The sequence below is a fragment of the Lagopus muta genome, chromosome 1 (assembly GCF_023343835.1).
Source record: "Lagopus muta isolate bLagMut1 chromosome 1, bLagMut1 primary, whole genome shotgun sequence".
In the NCBI taxonomy this organism is placed as follows: domain Eukaryota; kingdom Metazoa; phylum Chordata; class Aves; order Galliformes; family Phasianidae; genus Lagopus; species Lagopus muta.
Genome location: NC_064433.1, coordinates 177364252 through 177389746, shown reverse-complemented (window position 1 = coordinate 177389746; position 25495 = coordinate 177364252). Strand labels below are relative to the sequence as shown.

The 25495-nt window shown below is 38.6% G+C and overlaps 1 protein-coding gene across 8 annotated transcripts in view; it reads right to left on the bottom strand.

The window, feature by feature from the left end:
• The window catches only part of PSPC1 (paraspeckle component 1), a 65453-nt gene extending 40180 nt beyond the window's left edge, over positions 1-25273 (bottom strand). For 5 of the 8 annotated variants that reach the window (XR_007374869.1, XR_007374868.1, XR_007374873.1 and 2 more), the window contains exons 1-6: positions 23973-25271; positions 21891-22192; positions 19428-19523; positions 17593-17789; positions 13591-13675; positions 11994-12102 (exon numbers count right to left, since the gene is read on the bottom strand). Coding sequence is in view for 3 of the 8 variants with exons in the window: in XM_048935217.1 (XP_048791174.1) it covers positions 6236-6298; positions 11994-12102; positions 13591-13675; positions 17593-17789; positions 19428-19523; positions 21891-22192; positions 23973-25151 (2031 nt within the window). In the remaining 5 variants the exon portion in view is untranslated. Of the gene's footprint in view, positions 1-1429; positions 6299-8468; positions 9274-11993; positions 12103-13590; positions 13676-17592; positions 17790-19427; positions 19524-21890; positions 22193-23972 lie in introns of those variants that run through there. The other 3 variants (XM_048935217.1, XM_048935248.1, XM_048935207.1) reach the window with 3 other exon arrangements.
• Positions 25274-25495: the final 222 nt, after the last annotated feature.

Below are 25495 nucleotides of genomic sequence, written 5' to 3'. Positions count from 1 at the left end.
CCAAAGCATGCAATGTTTGGGTTTTTTTTGGCAGAGCACACAGTGTTGAATAACTCTGACCCTCCCAGTGTGCTTTGTTTTGCTAAGTCATTCGCCTACAGCTGGATTCAATGCAGAATCTGACTCTAATTTCAATATACACTGCTGAGTAACGTTTAAGTCAGGTCTATACTGCCAGCTCCAGAAAATAAAACAGTTTAATCGCACTATCCTCCACTTTATCAAGGCATTTAGGGGACAACTCACTCCTTAAATAATTGTACTTAGGAGTTCCCTGAAATAAACCACTATTTAATACAGAGGACACAGCCATCAACTAATCCTTCTACCTTTTAGATGAGGAAAGGCTGTGAATGTAACCAATCTAGACTTTAGCAAAGCTTTTGATCCTGTCACCCACAGTATTCTCCTGGAGAAGCTGGTAGCCCATGAATTTGATAGTCACATTCTTCACTAGGTAAAGACCTCACTGGACAGCTGGGCCCAGAGAGTAGTGGTGAATGGAGCTACATCCAACTGGTGGAGCACAAGGCTTATGGGAGCAGCTGAGGGAGCTGGGATTGTTTAGTCTGGAAAACAAGCTCAGGGAGACCTTACTGCTTTCCTCAACTCCGTGAAACGAGGTTGTGGGTTGGCCTCTCCTCCAGATAACAGCAACTGGATGAAGCAACCTCTAGCTGTGCTACACGAGGTTCAATTTGGATATTAAGAAAAATTTCTCCTCTGCAGGAGTAGTTATGTATCAGAATGTGTTATCTAGGGAGGTGGAAGAGTCAATATCTTGGCCAAGAAGTTGAAGAAATGAGTAGATGAGGCACTGAAGGACATAGTTTATTGGGCATGGTGGTGATGAGTTGATAGTCGGACAGGATGATCTTAAGAGGTTTCTTCCAAACTTAATAATTCAGTAATTACATTACTATATGATTTTAGTAATTTTTTTAAACTGACAGTCTTTGACTAGCTGTACAATGCAAATTATACTGTCAATTTATCTACTGAATGTGTTCAATACTGATATAAGAGTTAGTGGGCATGGTGGTGATGGTTGGACTACATGGTCTTAGTAGTCTTCTCCAACCTTAATGATTCATTTAATGATTCCCTCAAATGTGTAAGCACCAAGGAACAATGAGAAATCCTGTAACATTTCTACTAAACACTATTCTGACAACCTCATTTTTCACATTAACACTCGAAGATTGTCACCTACAGCAACAGTCTTATTAATGAAATCTATTAAGCATGAATACTGCTTTCTTGTGTATTTTTATCACATTCTATCAAATCTCAAATTTATTTGCTGCAAGCAATTCTAAGACTAGTTTCAAAATGACTTGTAAGATTTACCTCACAATCTAACCTAAAGCACACCCAATCATATTAACGCTTACTGTTATTACACATTAGCCAATATTTTTTTCTGTTGTTCTTAATGCAGAAGAGCAAATATTTTATCTTCTAGATTTTACTTACATTTCAGGTGTCTCTCTCATTCTCTCATTTGATTCTTTTTAAATCCAAAATTTTCTAGTTAATTCCATCTCTAATAGAGTAAACCTGTGACATCTTGCAAAACACGAGCATTCGCTTAATCGAAATTAAAAATAAAACACATTTTATAAAACATGGATGAAAATATTATGACAAAAAACAGTAATTTTTTTTTTTAAACCACAACCAAGAACTCCCAAACACTCCACTACTCATCAATTTCCATTTTGCACACTACGTTTTCCAAACTAGGTGTGTGTTTTTCAGCTAATATTTCACAGTTAGTGAAAGGAAAACTTGTAGAAAAAATACTGATGGAAGAAGGCAACATTAAGAGCTGAGGTTCTTTCAAGAAAGCAACTTTCAAGAAAGCAGCTGAAAACATTCAATACCATAGAGTGGAATGTGTGTGCAGTAGAGTAACTGCCAGTTTTAGTTTAAATAATGTCAAAAATCTGATTTAAAAAAAAAAAAAAAAAGGTTTGAGGAAGAAAGTTAAAAAATAGATTAGGAAAACAAACCAAAATATTTGCAACTGTGGAAAGGTAGGAGAAATTTTCTTACTGCTGTCAAGAGAAGCAGAAAATAACCACTGTGCTGAACTACATGGAATAAGGCAAACGAAGTAGAAACAAACTTCAATGCAGAAAAAACATGAATAACCACTGCTGTTTTTTTTGTTTTTTTTTAAAGGCATTCTCTGAGCCAGAAAAGGTAGCAAAAAGTCTTTGTTTTTACTCAAGACATTTATGAAGAGATAATTCTGAATTACTGTGAAGACAATTGATAATTCAGATTGCAATTCTGATCAAAGACATTCACCCATCTTTAGTATTAAAAACCGGTCATTACTATTAAAGAAGTTGTCTGCATTCCTATAGCAGATAATTTTCAAGCATCTTCATCTAGTGACCTTACATACTGATCTTGAGGAATGCTATAATTAGCAAAAAACCAATAATTTGAATAAAAGCACTAATATAAACATGCTCATTGAAAATTTTGTGGTTTTTTGTTACAATATTTTATCACCTAAGCTACTGGAACTTTGTTCATACCTTCAGACTGATGTATTATACGCCCAAAATTCAAAAACGGTCCATACTCAGGTCTTTTCTGCTCATCTTACAGTTATTTGCTGCTTCTCTGCATGCTATTGTTATGTTTAAAAACAATGCAATGATGTATAGTTCTTTCCCACATTCCCACCCCATTCACCACTATTTGTTATACAACAAAACACTGCATATGCAACAACACAGAAAAAAAAGGCATGTTAACTGTAGTTCCTCACTTTTTCAAAACCTGTAGAAAATGTTACTCAGCAGACAAAATGATATAAACAAATGGCAAAACATGGCACCAAACAAACAACATATAATCCAGAATGACTAGGAATAAAATCCACTTAATTACTTGCTTCAGTCAATCACCATCACCTCCAGCTATTCCACTAAAGGAAAAGCTTCCAAGCCCCTTTACTGTCTGTAGTTATACCGATAAAGCACAGGAGGCATAACCGCAAGACAGGTTTTTTTCAGATGCCATCACTGGGAACAATTTGAGAGCAACAGGAACAGAAGGGTTCTGTCAGAACTTGTCCTTGATCCAACAACTAACACTCACAAGGAAGGTAAACTTGTGCTTCTCCAATAATTAAGTGTAAAATCTAGAAATAGTTTTCGTAAGACAAACATGCGTAAAGAATGTAACCACTAACAGCTTTGCAAATCCTCTACGCAAAAGGCATATATCCATATATTAACTCTTGACTGTAACTTCCTCAGTACGGCATTCTGCCAATTAACTCGGATCCAGAGGAGTTATGAACCACTTTGGATCCATTGAACTGGTATCTAAATACACTCCTATTTCTAGTATCTTCATTTTCTAAATGATAACAAAATGAATACAATAAATACATTTCAACTTCTGAACATTATCTTTTTTTTTTTTTTTTCATTTATAAACAATTTAAGGCACTTACTTGCTCACTTACCTGTAAAACATAAAGTAATATTTACCACACGTCCCAGTTCACAAATGCTATGAGTAATCACAGAATCATAGAATGGGTTGGAAGGCACCTCAAGGATTATCAAGCTCCAACCACTGAGCCACAGGCCGTGCCGCCAACCTCCACATCTAATTCTAGACCACTTTACTTCACAATATAGTCAGGGCATATTAGATAATTTTATGTATGGTTGGTCTTATATCGTTATTTTAACAAAAGAAATTGCACAAGAGTAGGTAAATATCAACATAGATTAGGACACATCCATGGAAACAGGAAACAAACCTTACTTTCACAGAGCAAGTTCCACTTAAGTACTCCACAATTCATCCTGGCAGATGGAGAGTTAAAGGGCTGTCTAACCAGTAGCCCAGTCCAGATTAACTGTAGCATCATGTAGAAATAAACTAAACATTTAACTGAAAATTGTGTTCTAAGACAATGCTACATTTCAGTTGTTACTGAACATCTAAAAACCCTACACAAATTATCACAGTGAACGTCCCAAAATGTTTTTGAATGTCTCAAAATTACAGTTCTCAAGAATTACAAGATTAATTATGAGATTAAGTGAAAGTGGTCAATAATTACTTAGAAGACAAATTAACCAGTCAAGAATATAGCTGTATCATGAAGTGCGTATTTATGTAAAAACATAAGTTTTTGAATTTGAATGTCAAATAAAACATTGCAAAATCACCTTGAAGTAACTTTTACAGCAGCACTAATTACAGCCACAGTGATCTTTCTGAGAAAGATTCTTTTTTGAGTTCTGTATTTCTATTTCTTCTCCCCTTAGTAAATATGGTATTTATCTACTGAACTGTAACCGAAAGTCCAATTGCTGATGCCATTCAGTAGCTGTTCAGAGGCAACAGGTGATTACTACACACAAGCATTTACAAAACAAACGCTGAAAGTGGATGTTTTAATCCAGGACCAAAGCGTGTTCTCCTCAATATTATACAAAAAACTTTCAATAAACACATGAACTACCTTTAGAAATAATGTTATATACGTTATATATGTTATGTCATGTTATAATGCTCTTAACAGGCAGGATCGTTCACTACTTAAGAGTTCATCAGGAAAGTTCTGACCAGTCCACAAACAGCACTTAATGCATCCAAAACAAACAAAAAAAAAGCATCCTGGCAAAACATCAGGCCCCATATCTCTGCAAAGCTTCCCAGTGAACATTTTAATACAACCTGGAAGCCATTTACTGTGAAATACGAGGAAGATGAGGTACACTAATAATTTGATTAAACAGTTCCAAATAAAGAACTCAATATATATGGAACTAAACAGCTCTAGAACTTTCATTAAGAACTTTAAGAAACTGATCATTTGAACAAATCTGAATGGATTATAAAAGCACTACTCTGTAGTTAAGTTTCCTGATTCAAGTATATATATAGTAACTCGAGAATTATAGTGTCTGCCTTCATCAACAGATATTTAAACAACTATTATGTTTATATGCAATACAGAACACAAAGTTGAAAAGAGACAATGGGAATCCCAACATAATAAGAACAAAGAAGAAAACAGACAGTTTTTTTTAATAGAATATACAAGTTTCCATAAGGATAAATAGATGCTTAGTAATTCAGAACACGGGTGTGGGGGGGAAAAAAAACACACCAAGCAAAACCAAGTGAAAAAAAAGACCACAAAAGCTCTAACACACGTTGCTGGTTCTCTTCTGCATATAATTTTGACCTTAGACTATCCTTGCCAGATCCTGGGCAAGAATATATTTAGAAGTGACAAGAGCTAACCTGCCACAAGTGTAACTATCAAGAGAACTGCCTTCAGCACCATTAGGAAAGCAGCATACTTCCTGTCTTGTACACAACAGAACTAATACAAATATTCTTCCATCTTACTCAACAGTAAAGCTAAGTTAACAAGTCAGTAGCTGCTGTAGAAATCATGTTTGAGAAAAACTTATTTATTGATCCGTTTAAAACTACTTGAGTTTCTATTAATCAAAAAATTAATTAAACTCGCCAGTTGAAGAAGCACATATCTGGTGTTTTCCCAAAAAACACTAATTAAAAACATCAATGTACCTAAGAATACCAGCAGATCTCTGGAAAGATGTAGTGGAACCTTAAGAAAAATATGACAGAAAATAAAAATATTACTTGTATTTTGTATTGTTCACAGAAGAATTAGTCATCCAAAACAAGCATTAATTAATGAGGTAAATCTGCTCGATGCCTACACTGCAGCAATTAGACTTGTCTAAGGCTCATTAAAAAAATGTATTTTAGAATATTAAGCAGTGTTCAGCTTGATATGAATGGAGAGGTAGCCTCACTGAAACAAGCTCCTTTCTAGGTTGCAGTGCACTGTGTTATCACTGTTGAAGTCTTCCATTCTGCCAGCTACTGAAGCAAAGCAGAGGCTAAGCAGAAAGTCAGGTCTTACTGCTCGCACTGAGAAAAAAGCAAAAGGCACTGCATCCCAAGAGAGAGAAACTAGGAGTGTAAAGCAGCTCTCCTCACATCCAGCAGTTCCTCTAGAATTCTATGGACTCACTTATCACTCTTTAGGTGTTTTGTTCTTCCTTCAATGCAGACCCTTTGAATAAAGATAAACTTAGCTAAGTACAGGAACTTATTTGGCTGCAAGTTTCAATTCAAGTAGGATCTCAGGATTCACACAAGTGGATAAGTCCAAAATAGGTATTGAGTAGACAACTGAAACTGAACGTTATCTCTTCTTAGTCTGGATAAACACATGTAAAAAACTCCAAGTTAAATTTAAGTCCAGTAGCTGAGGAAAAGAAAATGAAAATGATTAAAGCAAATGTTAATTTTAGTCTCTTAAATATGTACAGCATTTAACAAAACAATTACATTAATACGAGATTTTTTTTCTATTCTACAAATGCTTTGTTCTTGTATGTCAGAAGGCAGAAAACTCAAGGAAACTCAGTACTTATGGAACTTTGTTAGATAGTTAGCAGTATTTGTGGAACTCTGTTAGGTAGATTTATTAAAACTTGTGAGCAGTAATAAGTTTCATAAACTACATTAAATATATGGACTATAGTCCTCAGATTTGCTTTCTAATGGAGCTTTTTAAATTGCACCTGCAAAATCCATTAAGCAAGGAGAAACTAAGCAAGCAAGTTGAGTATTTTATAAACAAGCACTAGATGGCAGCTGAACTCTTTCCATTAATAATTCAAAAAAAAAAAAAAAAAAAAGCATCTGTTTCCTCTAAGGCCTCATGAAAAACTATGACTGACAAAGGCTGATGGCCATTTGCCATTGTATAAGAACCATCTTCAGAAAAATGTTCTTTTAAGTTTCCTGGTCCATCAGTTCTTACTGAAAATTAATTCATAAACAGAAACAACCTAAAAACAAAAACCAGGGACAAAGATCTGTATCAGTAACTGTAGATGAGAACAATCTCAGGAATGCCTACAAGTAAATTTGTACTGGAGATCTATGCGTATTTGATATAGCACATTAATGGTATGACTTCTGAATGGCCACTTGTTCTTTCTACAAGTTTACAGGAGGTAAATATTAGTATGTTCTAAACATTCTGTGCAAGCATTACTGCACCAGGTAGAAGATCCAAATTTTACAGTGTTAGATATTCATAATAAAGCTTAACATAGGGAAAAAAGATAACACATCTAAAATATTAATAGTTTGCACATACTGAAATATGAAATTGCTAATAAAATCTAACATTCCAATGATAATTTGCTCCATTACTGAAAAATCACCTCCTTGATGCACATCAGTTTAGAAAGTCAATTATGAATCATGCTAAAAATGGTCACAGAATTAATGCGAATTAAACCTCCAAAATACCAAAGCAATTTATGGAATAAGATGTATCTTTGGAAATTTTTGTTAATGAATTTATTACTGGAAACTGCCTTAACTTAGTTTTCTCCTGAACAAGGTAAGAAAGAATTCTGCATACAGTGTGAATGCAGACTTCTTGTCTAACTGGTGCTTTGGTAATGGATTAGAAGGTGGAACAAAATCTGTTCAGTTCTGTTCACTGCAGAGTCTAGATGTCCAAAAACAGACTGCTGAATTACAGAGGTGTAAGAAAATCCAGTTAACATTCTTCTCTCAAAGAAATCTACCACTGAAGTTGTATGGGAATGCAGAAATGAGTCATTCCTCAGATACACCACAGCAGGCTTGAAATAGTTGATAGGAGCTAGGAGGAAGCTTCATTTAAAGAACTCTCTCTCTTTAGAGCAGTTTTAGGACAAAGACATCAAATTACATTAACCACCTTTCTGGCATTCCTCAAACTGCAAACTTTGCTGTTGTTCTGATGTGTTCTTTTCTGATTGCTTTTTTTTTTTTTTAACCCTCCACTGTGTTACACCTTTCAAGTCCATTATATCTGCGCTGTTGAAGCAACCTCCATTGCTCGAGTGCCTGCCACTTCATTCTGCTATTAATGCTACATACTCAGCAGTGGAGCTTTTGTTTAAGAAAATAAAAGGACAGGAAACTCAGAGTTCATTTACAAAAATAAGAAGTGTAAAAGATTAAGTATGAATAAAAAGTCTCCCACAAAAGGAGCAGTAAGCTTTCAGAAATTGAAACGGATTGTCAAAAAACAATTCCTTATTTGTGAAGCTACACTTGAAAAGGGGAAGGTCCCCATGCAGGAATGGGAAAAAACAGGAGAGAGGCATCTAAAAATCTCAATTCTATCTTTAAACCATCAGTAAGAAGAGGTGCTGAAGGACAGTACTGTAGCTACTGTTTCATTAAGTACAATATCTACCTTATAATATTTCACAATATTATTTTGGACATGTTTATACATGTGTTCCACAAAAAAAGAACAGCATTTCCACAAATCCGGGGCTCTTTTGTAAACACTTGAGAACTATTTCAATACACAAGACGTAAATTATTCTCTTCTCACTCTTCTACATCAATGACAGTAGTTAAAAAAAAAAAAAAAAAAATACTCCCTAGCAATTATTTAGGAATTATTTAGCAAAAAGACCGATTCAGAATAAATGCGTATCTGCATAAGCCATTCACAATTGGATACTAACCACTGCACAGCAAATAATATATTAAAAGCACTTAGAAATAGAATAAATATTTTTAATTTAAAGTATATTTGTGCTGCTGAAAAACATTTTTTATTTATAATCATCATCTCCAAGCTCTCCTTTCAGGAGGAAAGAAATATGCAAAATAAAAATTATAGGAAAAAGATATCGTATCATTTATTAGAATGCATAAATATGGTCAGGTATAATAGCAGATTTCAACTAAACAACCTTTATGTAGCAAAAACTCTAAAATGATGTGGAAATGTAAATAACAGCTTACCTACTATAGATTGCACAACTAGTTTGATAAATTGTCTGGACATCACTAGGAAGCCCACTGGATTAGCAGTCAATGCAATGAGATTTTTTTATACACATACAACATCACCATGAATGCTACACCAGTGGCAACGCTCATACAGAAAACATTTACCAACTGTAACTAAACCAAATTGCTAATTGCATGAAGTTCCATTACAATAAATTTTTAAAAGAGGTCACACTGAAAAATAAAAGTTTAACAAGTTAGGATAAAGACACAGAAAGAAGCTTTAAACAGGAAAGCCTGATACAGCAGCTTGTATGACAAGTTCCAACTCCGGCTGCCATCGCACTTACCGTTTATGTCCTCCTTTTATACTGAACAGTAATAAGGAATAGGATATAAGTGAAGGAAGCTTACTTTTCAAGGCTTTTAAGAAACAAAAACAAGCATTAGAAAATTATCGGTTGCCTTCTAAGTACACGGTAGGCAGAAGACTTCAACATGTTACATAATTTAAGCCAAAAGAGTTCATCAAGACCAGATATGATTAAAAACTACACCCCAGTACCATAAGATGTTGTGCTAACAAAGAAGCAACTTTATACTCTCAAAACTGAAATTAGCTTTTTTCAACATATGCACAATGGTAATCTAGGACTAGATGAAACTACCACATGGAATCTGTTTACAGTAAACAAATTTAGAATAAATCAAAAAAACTTCAGCTATATAAGAAGTTCTATTAAATAGAGTAAAAGATGCATCATTTTGCTACCTCCAGATAAGGTTTATAATTCTTATTGGCTCCAAAATGCAAAGGCTTTTTCAAACCTCCATTCATACATCACAACCTCAACACAGATCTAAAGACATGTTGTAACAAATGCTTGTGAAATGATATGTCATGCTTTGTTTCATAGCTGCCCTTATTAGAAAGGTGTTAAAGTAAGTAAACAATAAATCACTCTCAATGCCCTTAAAGAGGAAGAATTAAAACTGGAAGCAAAGTAGTCATCACATGACTGTAACACTCTTCAAAACACGGGAAAACTGATTAATTATTGTATACATCACTTCGAGTTCACGTGATATAAAAAGAAGATGGCTATGCTTCATATTCCTTCAGTCGACCTGTATCTCTTTTGGCAGGCTTCTCACTGCACAACTACATCTATACGATCTCACACCGTATGTTATTCCAGATGAATGAATAAAATCCCCACGAACAAAACTCAGTAGGAGAGCTCCACACACTCTAGAACATTCCTTCCAACTCTTTTTCCCACAAAATTTCAGTGTGTAAAATCACATAAATTACAGTGATTGAAATGCCTTCCACCTGAACTATTCCTTTTTCTTCCTTACGCTATGACATTTTCCTATGTCCAGCACATAATCTGAAGAGCTTCAAAAGAGCTTCCAAATTTAAATATGCAGAACAGTATGAGGATGGCAAGCAATTCAAGCTCATAGACTAAGTAACCTTACCTCAAAGAGCTGCAAAAAGCAATTAAATAGAGGCTGCTGTGACCAGCATTATCCAGCACTCCCTCAGCCTTGAGCTGCAGGGAAAACACTGCTACCCAACAGCAAAAGGAACTGAAGGAAGCTGCTGCCATCTCTTTCCTGCAGCTCTCAGCAGTGAGCAACAGGGATCTTGTAGCTCAGCCACGGGATTATTTTGACACATAACTTACACAATCACAAAGTCAAACTGCCCCCAAAAGATGTTATGACATTAACATGAAATGAAATTACATACTTGGCTCTAGAGAAGTCAGAATCACTTCAGTATCACTTCTAGATTACATCAGATGATTGCTACATCCTGTTTTGCAAAATATGACTTACCAGTTTAATAACAGGAATGCACTAAAGGTTATTTTAAGTTTTCAGTTCTAGATCATCATCCCCCCAAAAAAATGTATGCCTGAACACAGTTTTCCTTACAGTGAGAGCACGGAGGGAAATAAATTACCACCTATTTCCAGCTGCGAGTTTCTCAAACACAATCAGCAAAATCAACTGACAGCAGTTGGTAACATCACAAAGGAACTATTTTGCTTCCTCTCTATCCTTACTAAGAATCCTAAATCCAACAGGAAAAATAAAAGATTCCTGTTCTATCTTCTCTTGGGAGGTCTCAGAACATATTCAGTACACTCTTCAGAGTGTTCTACAGGCAGAGGTATTGTATACCATGTAAAATAAACATTACTTCCACAAAGTACAAATCAGAAAGCAGCTAAGAAACCAGCAACTCGTTTCCATTTTATGCATCAAGTTGAACCTGTACAGAGGATCACTATGTGCATTACTTACTGCTTTCCCACTAAAATCTGTTTTAGCAGTATTTTACTACATAAAATTAAAGCACTTAACTGCTTTGTGCTCACTTCACTGTTCTGGTTGGCAGAAACCATACCCATGGCCAAAAGAGATCATCCTGAAAATTTAGGAAGCTGATTCCTCTGATATCTCCATTTTGCTATTCCCTCCAGACCAGGCTTCAAAGGCTGAACAGACCTAAATACATTACTGCTACATTATTTAATGTAGCAACTGTGGCAAAGATCTTTTTCTTCCTTTGAATATTTTGGTCATCTTCAGTACAGATCTGGAGATTTTCCTCATCTAGTCTAACAGAAAGGTCTCAAAGAAAGGGATTTTAGGCTTCATGTGAAGCTCCACTGCCTGTTTCTAAAGTATATTATTAATAATAAATTAAGCATAACACATAATAAGCAACTGAAGAAGCTTTGCAGTATGAATCATTTAAAAATTAAATTTTTCAGCTCAACTAAGGCACCTCTTCATGCCCATAACTATCCAGTCTCTAACCTTCCACTTAAAAAAACTAAATGATTTTCTTGGAAAACTTAACTTCCTGAATAAAAAAGGAAAATGATAATTTGAACACCTTCAATTAGCTGAAATGTTGAATTACTTATTTTCCTACAAGACAGTGATGTCAGAGTTCAAAAAAATTACACTACTAAATTTGTGCCATTCCACTCATGAGAATAACGGAGTTCTGAAGGAAAAACAGCACATGAGATATCAGTTCAATACGACAAAGTATTAAAAAACCCTGAAAACTACAGTAAAATATTTACTATTTCAACTTTAGTCAAAGTTCTACTTACATTGTCCATGAAATTTGGCTTAAATCCTCCCTCCTGCTGCCGTCTCAATTCCTCCTGTTCCCTCTGGCGTAGCATCTCCTCTTCACGCCGTCTATGTTCTTCTTCATGTCTAGGATATTTTTCAAGAATTACATAAATTAAGACTCATGATCTGTTCGGGCTCATAACCAATCTCAGGAGTTAAGATCAGCACGTAAGGTACTAGCTTTTAATACAGGGTAAGGCACTAATCTACTCAACCTGATGGGCCTGAACACTACCAAAGTGTTTTTGTTTAACGAGTATTCAGGTATCCACAATACTAATATTCTTGTTCTTCTGCCTACAGTTAATCTGTACAAACAAGTAAGCAGGTTCAAAAGCTTTAAAACAAACAAACAAACAAAAAAAAAACCACTATGGATTACAATATTTCAACACTGCCTACAGCCAAACTGCTAACTCCATACAGTTTATTGTTCTTTTGCGTCCTCTCCGTTTCTTGAGATATTTAATATAAGTAGTTATAAGAAGTACATATATTGCTTCAAAAGCAATGCCTCCTATTTACTCCCACAGAAACTACAACCGATACAAAAAGCACAGTAACACCACTTGATAGAGAAAATCTTCAGCTACAAAACACTACTTTTCAACAATCACCACCACCAGCTCTGCATTTCTGTCAGTGATAAACAAAAGCCTGCATGACACACTTGTAAAAATCTGCACCAGAAGTGACCCACTGTCACCACTGCTGAAATGAATCACCCAGCACCTCAGTATGCTCACATCCACTATTTGGTCCCCAAAATTGTCCAGCAAGCATCAAGGAATGTCATTGGGTGCCATTTTTTCTGTACAGAGTTATTCAATGACAACTCAGCTTCATACATACTTCCACGTCATACATCATTTCATCAGACAACGCCTCTGCTCCAACTCTCACATGGCCATAGATCTTACAGAATACTGGTGCAAAGGCTCAACCTCTACTGCTTTACCACCAACATCCGCCTCAGACATCATAGGCCAACATCATAAGATAGGAGGAATTACACTCTGAGCAGCCCCTGTATTCATAAGAATCAGCTCTTAAAGAGAAAAGCAATACACCAGAAAACAAAGTGCCACAAAGCACTACAGTAAGACGAGAAAACACTCCCAAAACTCTTGACTATAAATCTGCAATGCTACACTTCTACATGCAGTAGATGAATACCCCCGATCTTCCAAGCGTGTTCTACTACAGCTCCATTACAACTATGCTTCCATCACATTGAAAAGTAAGTCATCATATGAAACATCCACATTACAACATTTCTAAGCTTGTTAGAAAACTCAGATATTTACAAAACAACTGAGCTGAAATAAATGAAAAAATACTATAAATACTTGCAACTAGTCTTTTGTATTAGCATAAGTGACCATTCTTCTCTGCAAGAATGTTAACAGAAACATTTCCTGTTACGATTTTGGAAAACAGTTTTTAAATGGTAGACATTCATATTTTGTATTAAAAGCTCTGCACACCAAAGTATCTAAACTTGTGCAGGCTGACAGCAGATGCACGCTTTAAATTACTGCCACAACTTCATACAGTACAAGACAAAAATACCTCAACTGTATCTGCTTGCGTTTCTGAAGTTCTTGATTCCGAAGTTCTTCCAAACGTCTCAATTCTTCCTGACGCCGCATGAGATCTACCAGGATTCAAAACATAATGAATATAAAAGCTCTCAATTAACAACACGGTAACAACAACAACATCACTATCAGATTACCATTCTAACAATAATCAATTTTAAAATTAAAGCCATTTCTCAACACGTCTAAGCAGCTCCCCCCCATTCAGCCAAGCTTGCCATATGAAAAACCACAAGGACCCAAGGCTCACATGCAAAGGCACTACACCGGCTATGCCCTCCAAAGAAGGTGATGGACGCAGAAATTTGAAGCCCTCAAACAAGGAGAAGGGGAGCTTAAGAAAAAGTCTCAATCACTTTAATCACGTCCTGGTTTTGCAGCATTGGCAAGGTATCCATTTTCTCACAGTGCTGCATACTGCTGAAGTCCCTTTAGCAAGGAAACTAGTGCAATTCATATTCTCCATCATCTATTGCAGACAATTGCACAACACACCAGAAACAAGTGAAATGAACTTGAGGTGCACGTGATCTGAACCTCCGGAGCGATTAATCATGACTGGCCTTACAGTCACTTAGAAATAACTGTAACTGTTAACACCACCAGAAAGAAAAGCCATATTCTTCCTTAAAAAACACTTTAAAACACTCTTAAAAAGCAAGTCAGAACTAATAATAATTACTTTAGCACTATTTAATGCTGCCCAGTCAGACCACTGATTTCTGTCTGGAAACTCACACATTCTTCAGTGAATATTAATTCCACCTCTTACCACAATAAAAGCAGCTGTTTGCATATTCCATCTTCATAACATTGGCCATGTTATTTACAGACACCATTAGATGTGTTTTATGCTTGAGTTCAACTACTCCACACATTTTTACACGCATTTTTTCACCACATCAATTAAATCATTTTATTTACTCTGCAAAAAACTCAAGCTTGCAGCAGCACATATTATTATAAACTTTTACACTGCTACATTTACCAAAATATCATGCATTTGTTTTCTTTTACCACAGGTCACCAGAATTTTACCATATATTTAATAAAGTTTACCAGATAACATCCTTACAGACAGTGTAAGTCTTCTCTCAAGCTTTGCAGGCCTGCCTTTACCCACTTTGCAAAGTCAATGTATTTACATGGACTAATGATTAAAGCAAAGATTCATTCAAATCAAAAAGTCACAGGACCATTTCCTTACAACAGTGCATACTGTAGCAGGCTTAGCCAATGCTATCTCCATACTCTGACAGACTCCTTAAAGTAACATTAGATTGGTTCAGTGTAGTCATGAGATCACGAATGAACCCATTGTGCATTCAGCACTGGTCACTGTGGGAAAAGGTATCTGTCTTCATTCTATTTCCCACTTACCTATCATCCCCTTTTTCCTTACATTAATGCACTGCAACAGTTTCTACCTTCTCTCTACTGCTAACTGCTATGAATTTATCATTTTCTCCCCTCTAAGCACTGCAGCCCTAATTTCACACATTTCTAAAAATTTTCAAGGCCTGTTTCTGATTCCTGTCTTTCCTGAAACTGTTACATCTTAAAAGCTGAGCACAACAATTAGGTTTGGTACCACCCAACAGTGGCAGAATCTTGACACAAAGCTTCATTAGCTAGACAAAAATAAAGATCTCGATGTTTGGGCTGGGCACAGAGCCTCTCATATTAGAGAATTTGCAACACTGCTGATTCTGGACTGACATTTATTGGACATGGGTCCTTTCTCTGAACAGAAAAAAAACTGCACTGAAGCTGATAGCTGTGAAACAGATGGAAAGCATGACTATTGGCTTCCTCATCTTCTCATGCCTGAAGAAAAAAGACAGATGTTTCAATATTCAAATTTTTGCAGATTCAAGGACTGAAGGTGAAAGTGACCCCTCATCTCAGGGGTTAATCCTACACACAGCCATACCAAGACCAAAAAGCTGCACTGTTTTAGCTGCTAATTTTTCAGGTTCTAAAAACAGAAAGCAAATGGCCACTTCCCATGCAGAAGAATGAAGTTTCTGACTAAATCTAGTCAAATCTTCTAGTACTTTGTCAAACTATTTCACTGTCATCATGAAGAAATATTTACACAACTCTAAAGCATACCAGCAATATGCAGATCAGAAATATCATGCCAATTTACTTACACATGGAAGCATGTATTCTGCTTTACAAATTACTTCTGACTCAATCTGTCAAAACGTGACACTTAAAAGTGAGAAATCACACACATTGAAAGAATGAAGTCTTTATCTTCAGTGTTAATACCATGCCATGAAAATTCAGGTACTTCAACCAGCATGTTTCAGTGCAAGTCCCCACACCTCTGATAAAGCAATTTCATTAAAACTCGTTCTCCTTTGTCTGCTAAAGTATATGGATTGCAGGCAACTCATTCTTCTCATCTTTTTAGCTCCTGCTAACTACTATGCTATAGTTTTACATTCCATGTTTCAGAATAACTATTTCAACAACCTTTGCAACCAGTCATTTCGTTTGTGCATCAGATATGCAAAAATAGTCATTCCTGATTCTGATGTTTTATATTTCACTGCATCTTTCTTAAAAAGCACACAATTCAATCTCATCAGGTTACTTTCATATATGCTGAAGCTGAAGAGTTGGTAAGAGGAAAAAAAAAACATGAAACATGCTGAGAGCTGAGCTATTCAAATTCCTGCATATCAATAAGCTCAAATCTGAGTTCCTGCACAAAATTCCAGGTTGTTTGGTACCAAAGAGAAGTGCTCCATTATAATCAAAGAGGAATGACAAACCCTCTTCCCACAGCAACAAAAAGCCAATCTTCTCAATGGAATATTGACACCAGGAACATCCTTATTCCAGTGGCTCTTCAGCAGAAGAAACAGTCTTTTTCTTTCTGTGTAAAAGTGGATCTTAAAAGATATTCCAAAAAATGAGAACTTTTTCCTTCAGCATCCATAAAAGGAGCTACAGTAACTATTTGGCATTTGAAATTTGTTGTTTTTTCTTATTATTTTATTATGCTCCGTATTGCAGCACCAGGTCTTATATAAACAGTTTCTCACTTAGCGCAAGCACACTCACTGAGAAACAAGAGGATAGGTGAACTTCTTCCTAACGACAACTTCCAGTCATAGTTTTTAAAGTTATTAGTTTTGCTAAGATCAAATGGTGTTCTGCAGTTCTCAACTGAAAGCAATGCAAACAGCAGTAACTATGGGCCACCAGCTTTTTGGGAAAAGACCAACAGGCAGAAAATATCAGCTACCTGCCCTGTTTCTGCTTTGCCACAGAAATACAAGCTCAACTCAGCTCCATTCCTGAGGGTAGGGCTTGAAAACAGTTTCTAAAGGACTTTCTTTCCCCCAAAACTACAGAAAGGGAGCACATCCACCAAGTTAAATAAGAGTGATGCACCATTTTATACTTTCAAGAATAATGTAGGTTAATGACAACTGCCACTTACTTTGAGTTGCCTACAATAATTGTGCATACAGATTTCAGTTGGGTTTCAAATGTTTAAAAAAAAAAAAAAAGAGTAAAATTATTTTGGATTGTATTGGAGAGGCACGATCAGCTGTAACTACAAACCATCATTTTACATTTTTTTTCTTGCCCAGGACACACAAACAGTGCTTTGTCCCATCTAGTACCATAAACAACACCAACAAAAACATAATTTTACAGATGAATTTGAGGCTACCATTCATTCTTGTGATATAAACTATTTATAGCACAAAAACTTAGGTGAAAAAATACACCTAGGCAACCTCCCCTTTCTCAACTTCTTAATCCATTACTGCAAACCCTCAAAGACTACACAAACAGAAAAATACTACTTCCTTTGCCTTGGTTCAACACATTTAATTAAATAGCATCTACCAGAAATCTCTACATTTTACATACAGCTCAATATGCTACAGACAGAAAATTTGTGAAAAGGAAAGAATTAATGCTAATACATTATCTGATTTTTTACCTTGCCTCATCAACATTAGCTGATGCTCATGTCTAGCTGCTTCCATTTCTGCCTCTAGTTTCTCTTTGGCTTCTCTAATGTTCCTGTCAACCTGTTCACGCTGTTGCTTTTCCATCTCATCAAGAGCCTTCCAACGTGAAGCATACTCAAACTCAAATGTTCCAGGTTGAGCAAAACGTGGAGGCTGTTCTCTTTCCCTAATAAAAATTTTGCAGTTAAAATGTACAGAAGGACACATTAAGATCAACAGCCATAACAGCCAAAGAATTCACAATCACTTCAAATGTAGTAATCTGATGCAAAGTCAGATCAACGTTGCAAACCAGTTTGTCAGTTTAATTCAGCTGTTAATGTGGTAAGTAATCTGATCAGAGAAATCTTGCAAATAAATATCTACACCATTTATGTAATCAACATAAAAACGTTTAATTACCATGGTACAAACATTTAGCTGTGACATTAGAAGGGTGAACCCAGCTAATCTAAAGTGGTCACATCATATAAGAAATTAAATGCATATTAAAGCTTACTAAACAGTTCAGACTGTGAGTAAGAATATTTAAAGGAGCCAATACTTTATTCACATTCTAACACTAATGTTTTAAAGAACAATGATTTTTTTTTTTTTTCCAAGTATTACTCTACAGGTTTAACTGCTTACCACAGTAAGCATTTTAGTTTCAAGCTGCAAGATTTCTAAATAGCAATCAGATCTGAATGTTACAAGTAATATTCTCTAACGAAGGAAAACCCTCTTTCACCTCATGCTAGAGACTTTTTTGCTCAAAATTACATCCAAATCACAGAAGCTGCCAAGATTTACACCCCAGTGACTCTACAGAGGTGGTGGTGCTAGTCAAGAGGATAAAATTCTGTGGGTGTACACATCTCTGCAGGATCAGACCACAGCCCAAGCTCACAAAAGATTATCAGTGACTGGCAGTAAGCTCCAGCTGATTTCAGCCAAGACCAGGAATCTCTACCTCAGTAAAATCACAGAATGCTAAACCGACAAGACTCCATTTTACTATGATTAGGAAAACGAAAAAAGTTGCTTGTTAATCTTTAGAAATCAGTGGAACAGTACAATAGTTAGGTTGGAAGGAGCCTAAAAGATCCTAAGGTTCAACAGCTGGGACCTGGGGGTGCTGGTGACAGCAGCTCAGCACCAGCCAGCAGTGCCCCAGCAGCCAAGGGACAAACCACCTTTTGGGGAGCATTAAACACAACATGGCCAGCCAGTTCCATGAGGCGATTCTCCCACTGCATTTAGCACTGGTGCAGCCCAGCCTTAAGCACTGCATTTAGCTCTTGGCTCTAAAGTATAAAAAAGATGCAAAGGTACCCAAAAGCATTCAGAGGCAGGCAATAAAGCTGGCAGGACTGCAGGGTACATCCTATGGGTAGCAGAACACACGGTTTAACTAGTTTAGAGAAAAGGAAGGGAAGTGCAGACAGAGGTACCAGGCTCTTCTCTCTAGTAACCAATGACTAATGGGAGACAAGGAAAAAAATTCTTTACCATGAGGGTGGTTCACACCCTGTGCTTGCTGGTGGTCAGCTGGATAATTCTGTAACTTTTGGTCAGCCTCAAGTGCTCAGGCAGTGGACTCAATGATCTTTGAAGGCCACTTCCAATTGAACTATTCTAATGCCAATTCTGAATACAGAAATGACACATCGCTTTTCTGTGGGAAAAAGTTAAGTGACCTAACATCTGGCTTCCTCTTGGCTGTACAAAATAAACATACACCAACCTGAAATAAAAATATTACCTTACTAAATACTTACTTAGTATCTTCATTTTATAAAGTTAAAAGTCAAACTGAACTTACTTGTGGTACTGTTGTGTTTTTTGCATTAGCTTCTCTGGGAGCCCATCCTCATCATCAAATTGCTCCATTGGCTCTACAACAACAGGTCGAGGTGTTCTGGAAGAGAATTCCAATTGAATAACTGAATAATGAAAGAAACAGTAAAATAAGCTGCTTTGGTATTTTGAAGCAGCACCTTTGGAAACTAACATACATATTATCTCACCGTCCTGTTCCGCAAATTCTTCTGAAATAACAAAATTCCAATTAATCCTAATTTCAAAAATCATCTTTGAAAGTAACAACTGGTTCTACACCCAAAACCAGCTGTGCAATTCTGCATAGAAAATACAACTTCATGTAGTTTTGACTGCCGTGAAGTACAGGAATATTTGAAGCTGAAAAAAAATCTCAAAAATGTTACAAATTATTTAGACAGTGTGGGAACCATCACTATAACAGCACAGCACCAAACAAAGCCAAAAGGTAGCAATATTCACTCTGCTCATATTTCCACAGAATATGAAGAGATTCTAATTATGGTTACTCCACAACTAAAAACAGCCTGGTATTTTTGCAATGGTTTTTCTATTTCTAGAATAACTTCTACATAATGTGGAGTACATTCTTGGAGTTTGCAGTATTTGAAGTAATCAGAGTCAAGTATTAGCTAACGATGGATAACAATAAAATCTTCAATTGTATATAAGAACTACACCAGTTTCGGGAGCATCTAAATAATACCTTAAAATTTTACGAGCTACAAAGCTCCTATTGTCAAAAGGCCAGCACTTTGGTTTTGTTCCACACTTTAAAAAAAAGAAAAAAACTTTGCAGATCACAGAAAACAAAATGTTTGTATTTGAAGAACATGGACAGCTGGAAAAAAACGTTAGGCATCAAGGGGGAAAAAAAAACAGCCTGGAATCGTAGCGCACAGCATTTCAAGTATTTCTCCTCTCTGAATAGAAAGGAGAAATTTGAGATCTCCTTTAAAATATCAAGTTTCTAATTTTGAAGCAAAACAAAAACCATCACAGCACAAAAACTATCATAGGAGATTCATATTAATTACATTAGCTTAGGAGTCTGATGTGTTTCCTACTGTGCAGCTGAAAGACAAAGATCAAGTGCTTTTTATTTACTAAGTCATGGTTAGATGATCACTTCCATCAAACAAAGCTAGCCAGCAACTACTAAAACAAGAATATCCTCCCTCGTATCCAGCTTCTTTTTCCCCCGCCACATCTCTCATGCCAAGAATAGTACTCATGTAACACTATAGCATTCACTGAACTAGATCAGTTGCCTGGTTTGGCTCACCGTGCCTCCACTCAAACACTAATGCCAAGAAAATCCACAACAAATAAGAACAAACTTCCAGTGCCTACTGATAATAACGGAGACTTAGACTGAATTTACTATGTATCCACCAGAATTCAGTCCAGTCACACATACGATTTATGATACTATTATCAGCAAGAGGAGTTCCAAATCCTTTTTCCACCTGCCATCTCATCAGAGCAATATATTTTCCTGCCTTATCCTCAGCTGAACCTGGTGCTCTTAATACCCAGGTGAGCAAGCACCTTCACTTTCTAAAACAGCCAAAAATGAACATAACAAAAGCAGCCACATACCTTTCCTTTGTTTCACTAAGCACAGGTGGCTATTGGAAGTATCAAACAGCTCTGAAGGTAAAAGCAGCCTGAATCAGAACTGCAACTTCCCAACAGTATGGCAGCAAGCCTTGACTCTGTGAAACTGCAGCCCTTTTTTCCCAAATTATACGGGGTAAAAAAAAAAAAAAAAAAAAAAAAAAGAAACAAATACATTCCTGAACATCTACCATTTCACTCAGCCTTTATGAAAATACTGGAAGCTGTCCCTAGCTACCATATAAAAAAGCACAGCAGTTAACAACTCTTTTCATTGGGTACCAAAATAAGAGATGGTAGAGCAAAGTACCGTAATCCACAAGCTTGCTTGACCTTGAAATTTTTCCAGAAATGTCTGCCATCAACTTGTGCAAAACAAGTTCACATTAGAAAGAAAAATCCTACAGCTTTGAAAGATATAAATAAAGCTTTCTTGAAGACAAAAAGCCAAATAACATTTTCCCAAGTTTAAAGAAATATCAGCAAAGTCGCGCCCCCCTTAGCCAAGAAGCACATCCTTACACGGTATCAGTACTGGGATCAGGAAGAGCTCAATCAGTGAAAATAAAGCCTCATTAAGAAGAGCCCTATTAAACAGGCTGGAATCCAAAATTACAAGACTTGTAAGCAAACGAGTGGCTTTATTTTTTATTCTCCAGTGTGGAGAACAATGTATTTCAGGCAGTCACATAAAGCACCTTTAATTTCTGACCTCACGGCTTTCATGATTTGAAAATAAGAACTATGGAATGCCCGCGAATGCTTTTTTCTTTCACATGAGAAATGCACACTCGACACAAACGCAAACAAAATCCCGTGGACTTACGTTGTTAGCAAGAATGCACCATCACTGCATCTTTCTAGAGCTTTCCGTGCCGGAGGTTTTGCCGCAAACTCTACGAAACCTTTTCCTGTAGCTCTGCCGCGATCATCTACTACAACTACAGCTCTCTCCACAGGTCCAAACTGAGAGAATGCTTGTTCCAGCAGCTCATTAGAAACCACGGGTGAAAGATTCTTGACTGTTAGGGCAGCTCCATGCGTAGCAAATCGAATTCGAAGTGGTCTGCTCTTCAAAATAGTACCATCAAGTTCTGCTTTTGCTATTTCGGCCAGTGTCCTAGATTCCTTTTTCAAGATACAAAATATTGTATATGTTTTATTTACAAAGACAACAGACATGGCTTTTGTGCTGTTGTTCCTCCCCTCAAACCCCAGAAAAGTAGCATTTTTTCCTTCCTTTAATAGGAGCTCATTTTCATTAGGGTCATTTAGCACTCATTTTTGCCCTCCAAAAGTTCCTATCCACTGACTGCCATAATATACACTTTTCATCTCGTACAATTTAGTCTGAAGTTACTTAGATGCACATTTTTCTTACACATTAGAGGACACAGCATTCCCATCGTCACAAATACACCTGCACTGCACTGTAAAGGCTTTCTGCAGAGTTGAGAATTTGACGCCTTTTTATATTTACCTACTGAAATGCTTAGCTTCAACCAGGAGCTGTTCCTTACAGGAACAGTATCTTCATAGACCGCACTACAAGATCTAAAGGCCAGTGCTTCTGGTTGCTTTCTAGGATTATTTATTTTTTTTAAATCGATGAAAATATTCTTTGAAAACAACTTGCTTGTTGCTACCATTGGATAAACTCTCCACGTGTGTCTAATTATCATTTCTTGACAAAATTACATTGCAACTGCTGTATTAATTCCTCTCACACTTACAGGTTTTCTGCACCCACATCCATGAGACAAGTCCATCTCAATAACTGCCTTTTTCTCACCTCAGAAATCCTCAACTAGTTTTATACCTGCAATCCCAAACATTTAAACAAATAATTCTCAAAGTGGCAGCCATTTTCTCCACACCTTGACCAACCACATAAACGGTTTAAAAATATTACTCTCTTAATATAGTGCAAAAGGGACATTTGGGTAGATACTGATCTCTACTATGTGCAGAACTGAGTAATGTATGCAAATATATTGCACTCCCTACAGGAAACTGTTAATTCAGGTTGCGAGAACTCTGTCACAGTAAAAAACAGATAGCAGGATGCCACATTTACCTGCGACAAGCAAAAGATGTTAAAAAAAAAAAAAAAAAGGCCTAACCAACAAAACGTGCAGAAAAATCTTAAGTACAGTTGGCACAGAAAGCACTTTAAAGCTTTTCTCTGAACTCAGTAAATCAGAGCATCCTAGACATGGCAGTCAGGAAAACTAATCCTGCACATGGAACTGAAAAATGTAAATGCAGCATGACACGCTTTAAGGATGATTTCTTTTTTGAACACTTGATTTGAAATAATACTGGTTAAACTGTATGAGCCCGAGAATCGTTAAATTCAGACAATTCTAAGTTTCCAATTCGGTACAAGCGTGAATTACATGTTCTGAGCTTTCAATACGTGTGAGCAATGGTATTTCAAAACAGATCCGTGCAATCTTTAAAATTAACTGCATGAGGAAATACTCATAAAGAACCGCGCAGATCGAAATTTGCTTCGGCACCGAGAGTCCTAAAGTACAATAAAACGCTCCCAGTTAACGAAAGAAAAATCGTTTTACGTGTATTCAACGAATGGAGCAGATCGCACAAGAACTCCCGCTGGCCGAGCTGCGGGATCAGGGCGAGCAGCACGTCAACGGGGCTGGGGGAGGAACCCGAAACCCGCACGGCCCCGAGGGGGGAACGCCAAGGGCTTACAGCGCGGCTCCGGCTGGGGAGCGCGGGGCGGAGAACAGCGTGAGCAGCGAAGGACAAAAAGGGAACGCGGGGCAGCGACCGCGCTTCACGGCCGCGCTTCACGGCCGCCCCGCGGGGAGAGCGGGGCGGGGTGGGGCAGGGCAGGGCCGGGCAGGGCAGGGCGGGCCGCAGAGCCCCGCGAGAAGCTCACCAGGCGGATGAAGCCGAAGCCGCGGTCCCGGTTGATGAAGACCTCGCTGGGCTCCCCATAGCGCTCGAAGAGGCGCTTGAAATCTTCCTCGGTGATGTCGGTGGGCAGGTTGCCCACGAACAGGCGGCAGCGCTGCGTGTAGCTCTTCTCGCCGGGTTTGAGAAAGCTTTTGATGTCGATTGTGAACCCGCCCTCCTGCTCCTCATCCCCGCCCTCCTTGCCCGGCACCAGCGCCATGGCCGCCGCCTCGTTCTCCGTCTCCAGGCCCCGCAGCCCCTTCAGGCCGCCACCACCGCCCCCCACCATCCCCAGCGGCGCCGCTGGGGAGCTATTCTCGATCCGCACTTGCTTCAAGTTCCGATTTGCCGCCATGCTCAGCCCTCGCTCCCTTCTCCCCGCTTTTCTCGGGGGGTGCGGAGCCGCGCTCGGCAGCCACTGCCTCCGATCCGCAGCCGATTCAAAATGGCGCCGCAGCCGCCCCCGACGAGTTGCAACGTCCCCGCGGCCGGCCCCGCCCACCGGCGGCCGCTCTCTCTCGCCAGCCGCTACGCCTGCGTGCCGCGCTCCCCGCGGCTCCTCGAAGGGAGGGGGGAGTGGGCTGCGCACGCGCCTCGCCGCACGGCACGGCGGGGCTGCTGAGGCGCCGAGGCCGCCTGTGGCGGGCCGGTCTCCTTCGGGCGCCGTCGTCACCGTTCGGCTCTGGGAGCCGGGCGAGCCCGTGTCGGACCGCGGGAGAACGGCCTTCGCATCTTCGGGGCCCTGGGGCTCAGCCCAGCCGGGAGCTTCCCCGCCGTTTTCAGCCAGCGCGGCTCCCTTGGGCCTTACCCGCCCGCTGCGAATCCGGCCGTGGTCGGCGGATCGGTGCTCTGAGGCGCGTTCCGATCGCGCGCGCTCCGCTGCGGTCCGTACCGAGGCGGGAGAACGCCCTGCGGGGCTCTGCGCCGAACGGAGGGCGGAGGGCGGTGGTACCCACGCTCGACGCCGAGGATACTGCAGGAAACGGCGCAGGCAGACGAAGGGCCGAGCGCTGTAGAGGCAGAGGGAGGGCCCCGGGCTGCGGGAACGCGCCCACTGTTGGGTGCGGGCGGCACGGCTGCGGGGGCAGGCCTTACTGCGCGGGATGCCGGCACGGCGCTGTCCTGCGCGGCCGCTGCCGCCCTGTGAGGGGGCGGCTTTCATTCAGACAAAGCGCTGTGCTCTGCCTGATAAAAGAAATTGTTCTTGCTTCCGATTCCCACTGTAGCCTGAGCAAGACCTCGGAAGAAAGTAACTTTTTTATTTATACAGCTATAACAATTAAAAAAAAAAAAAAGCACCTGTAGAGAACCTTCTGTGATTAGTATTTATTTAGCTAATCCATGACGTGGGCTGTTCTTTTTCAAAGTAGCAATAAGCGTGATCCTGAAGAAGTTAGCTCCGCAGCAGGTGTGAGTGTGCTGAGCAATTTCACAGAATCAGAATGTGCTGTGTTGGAAGGAACCTGTAACGATCATCAAGTCCTACTCCTGGCTCCACGCAGCACC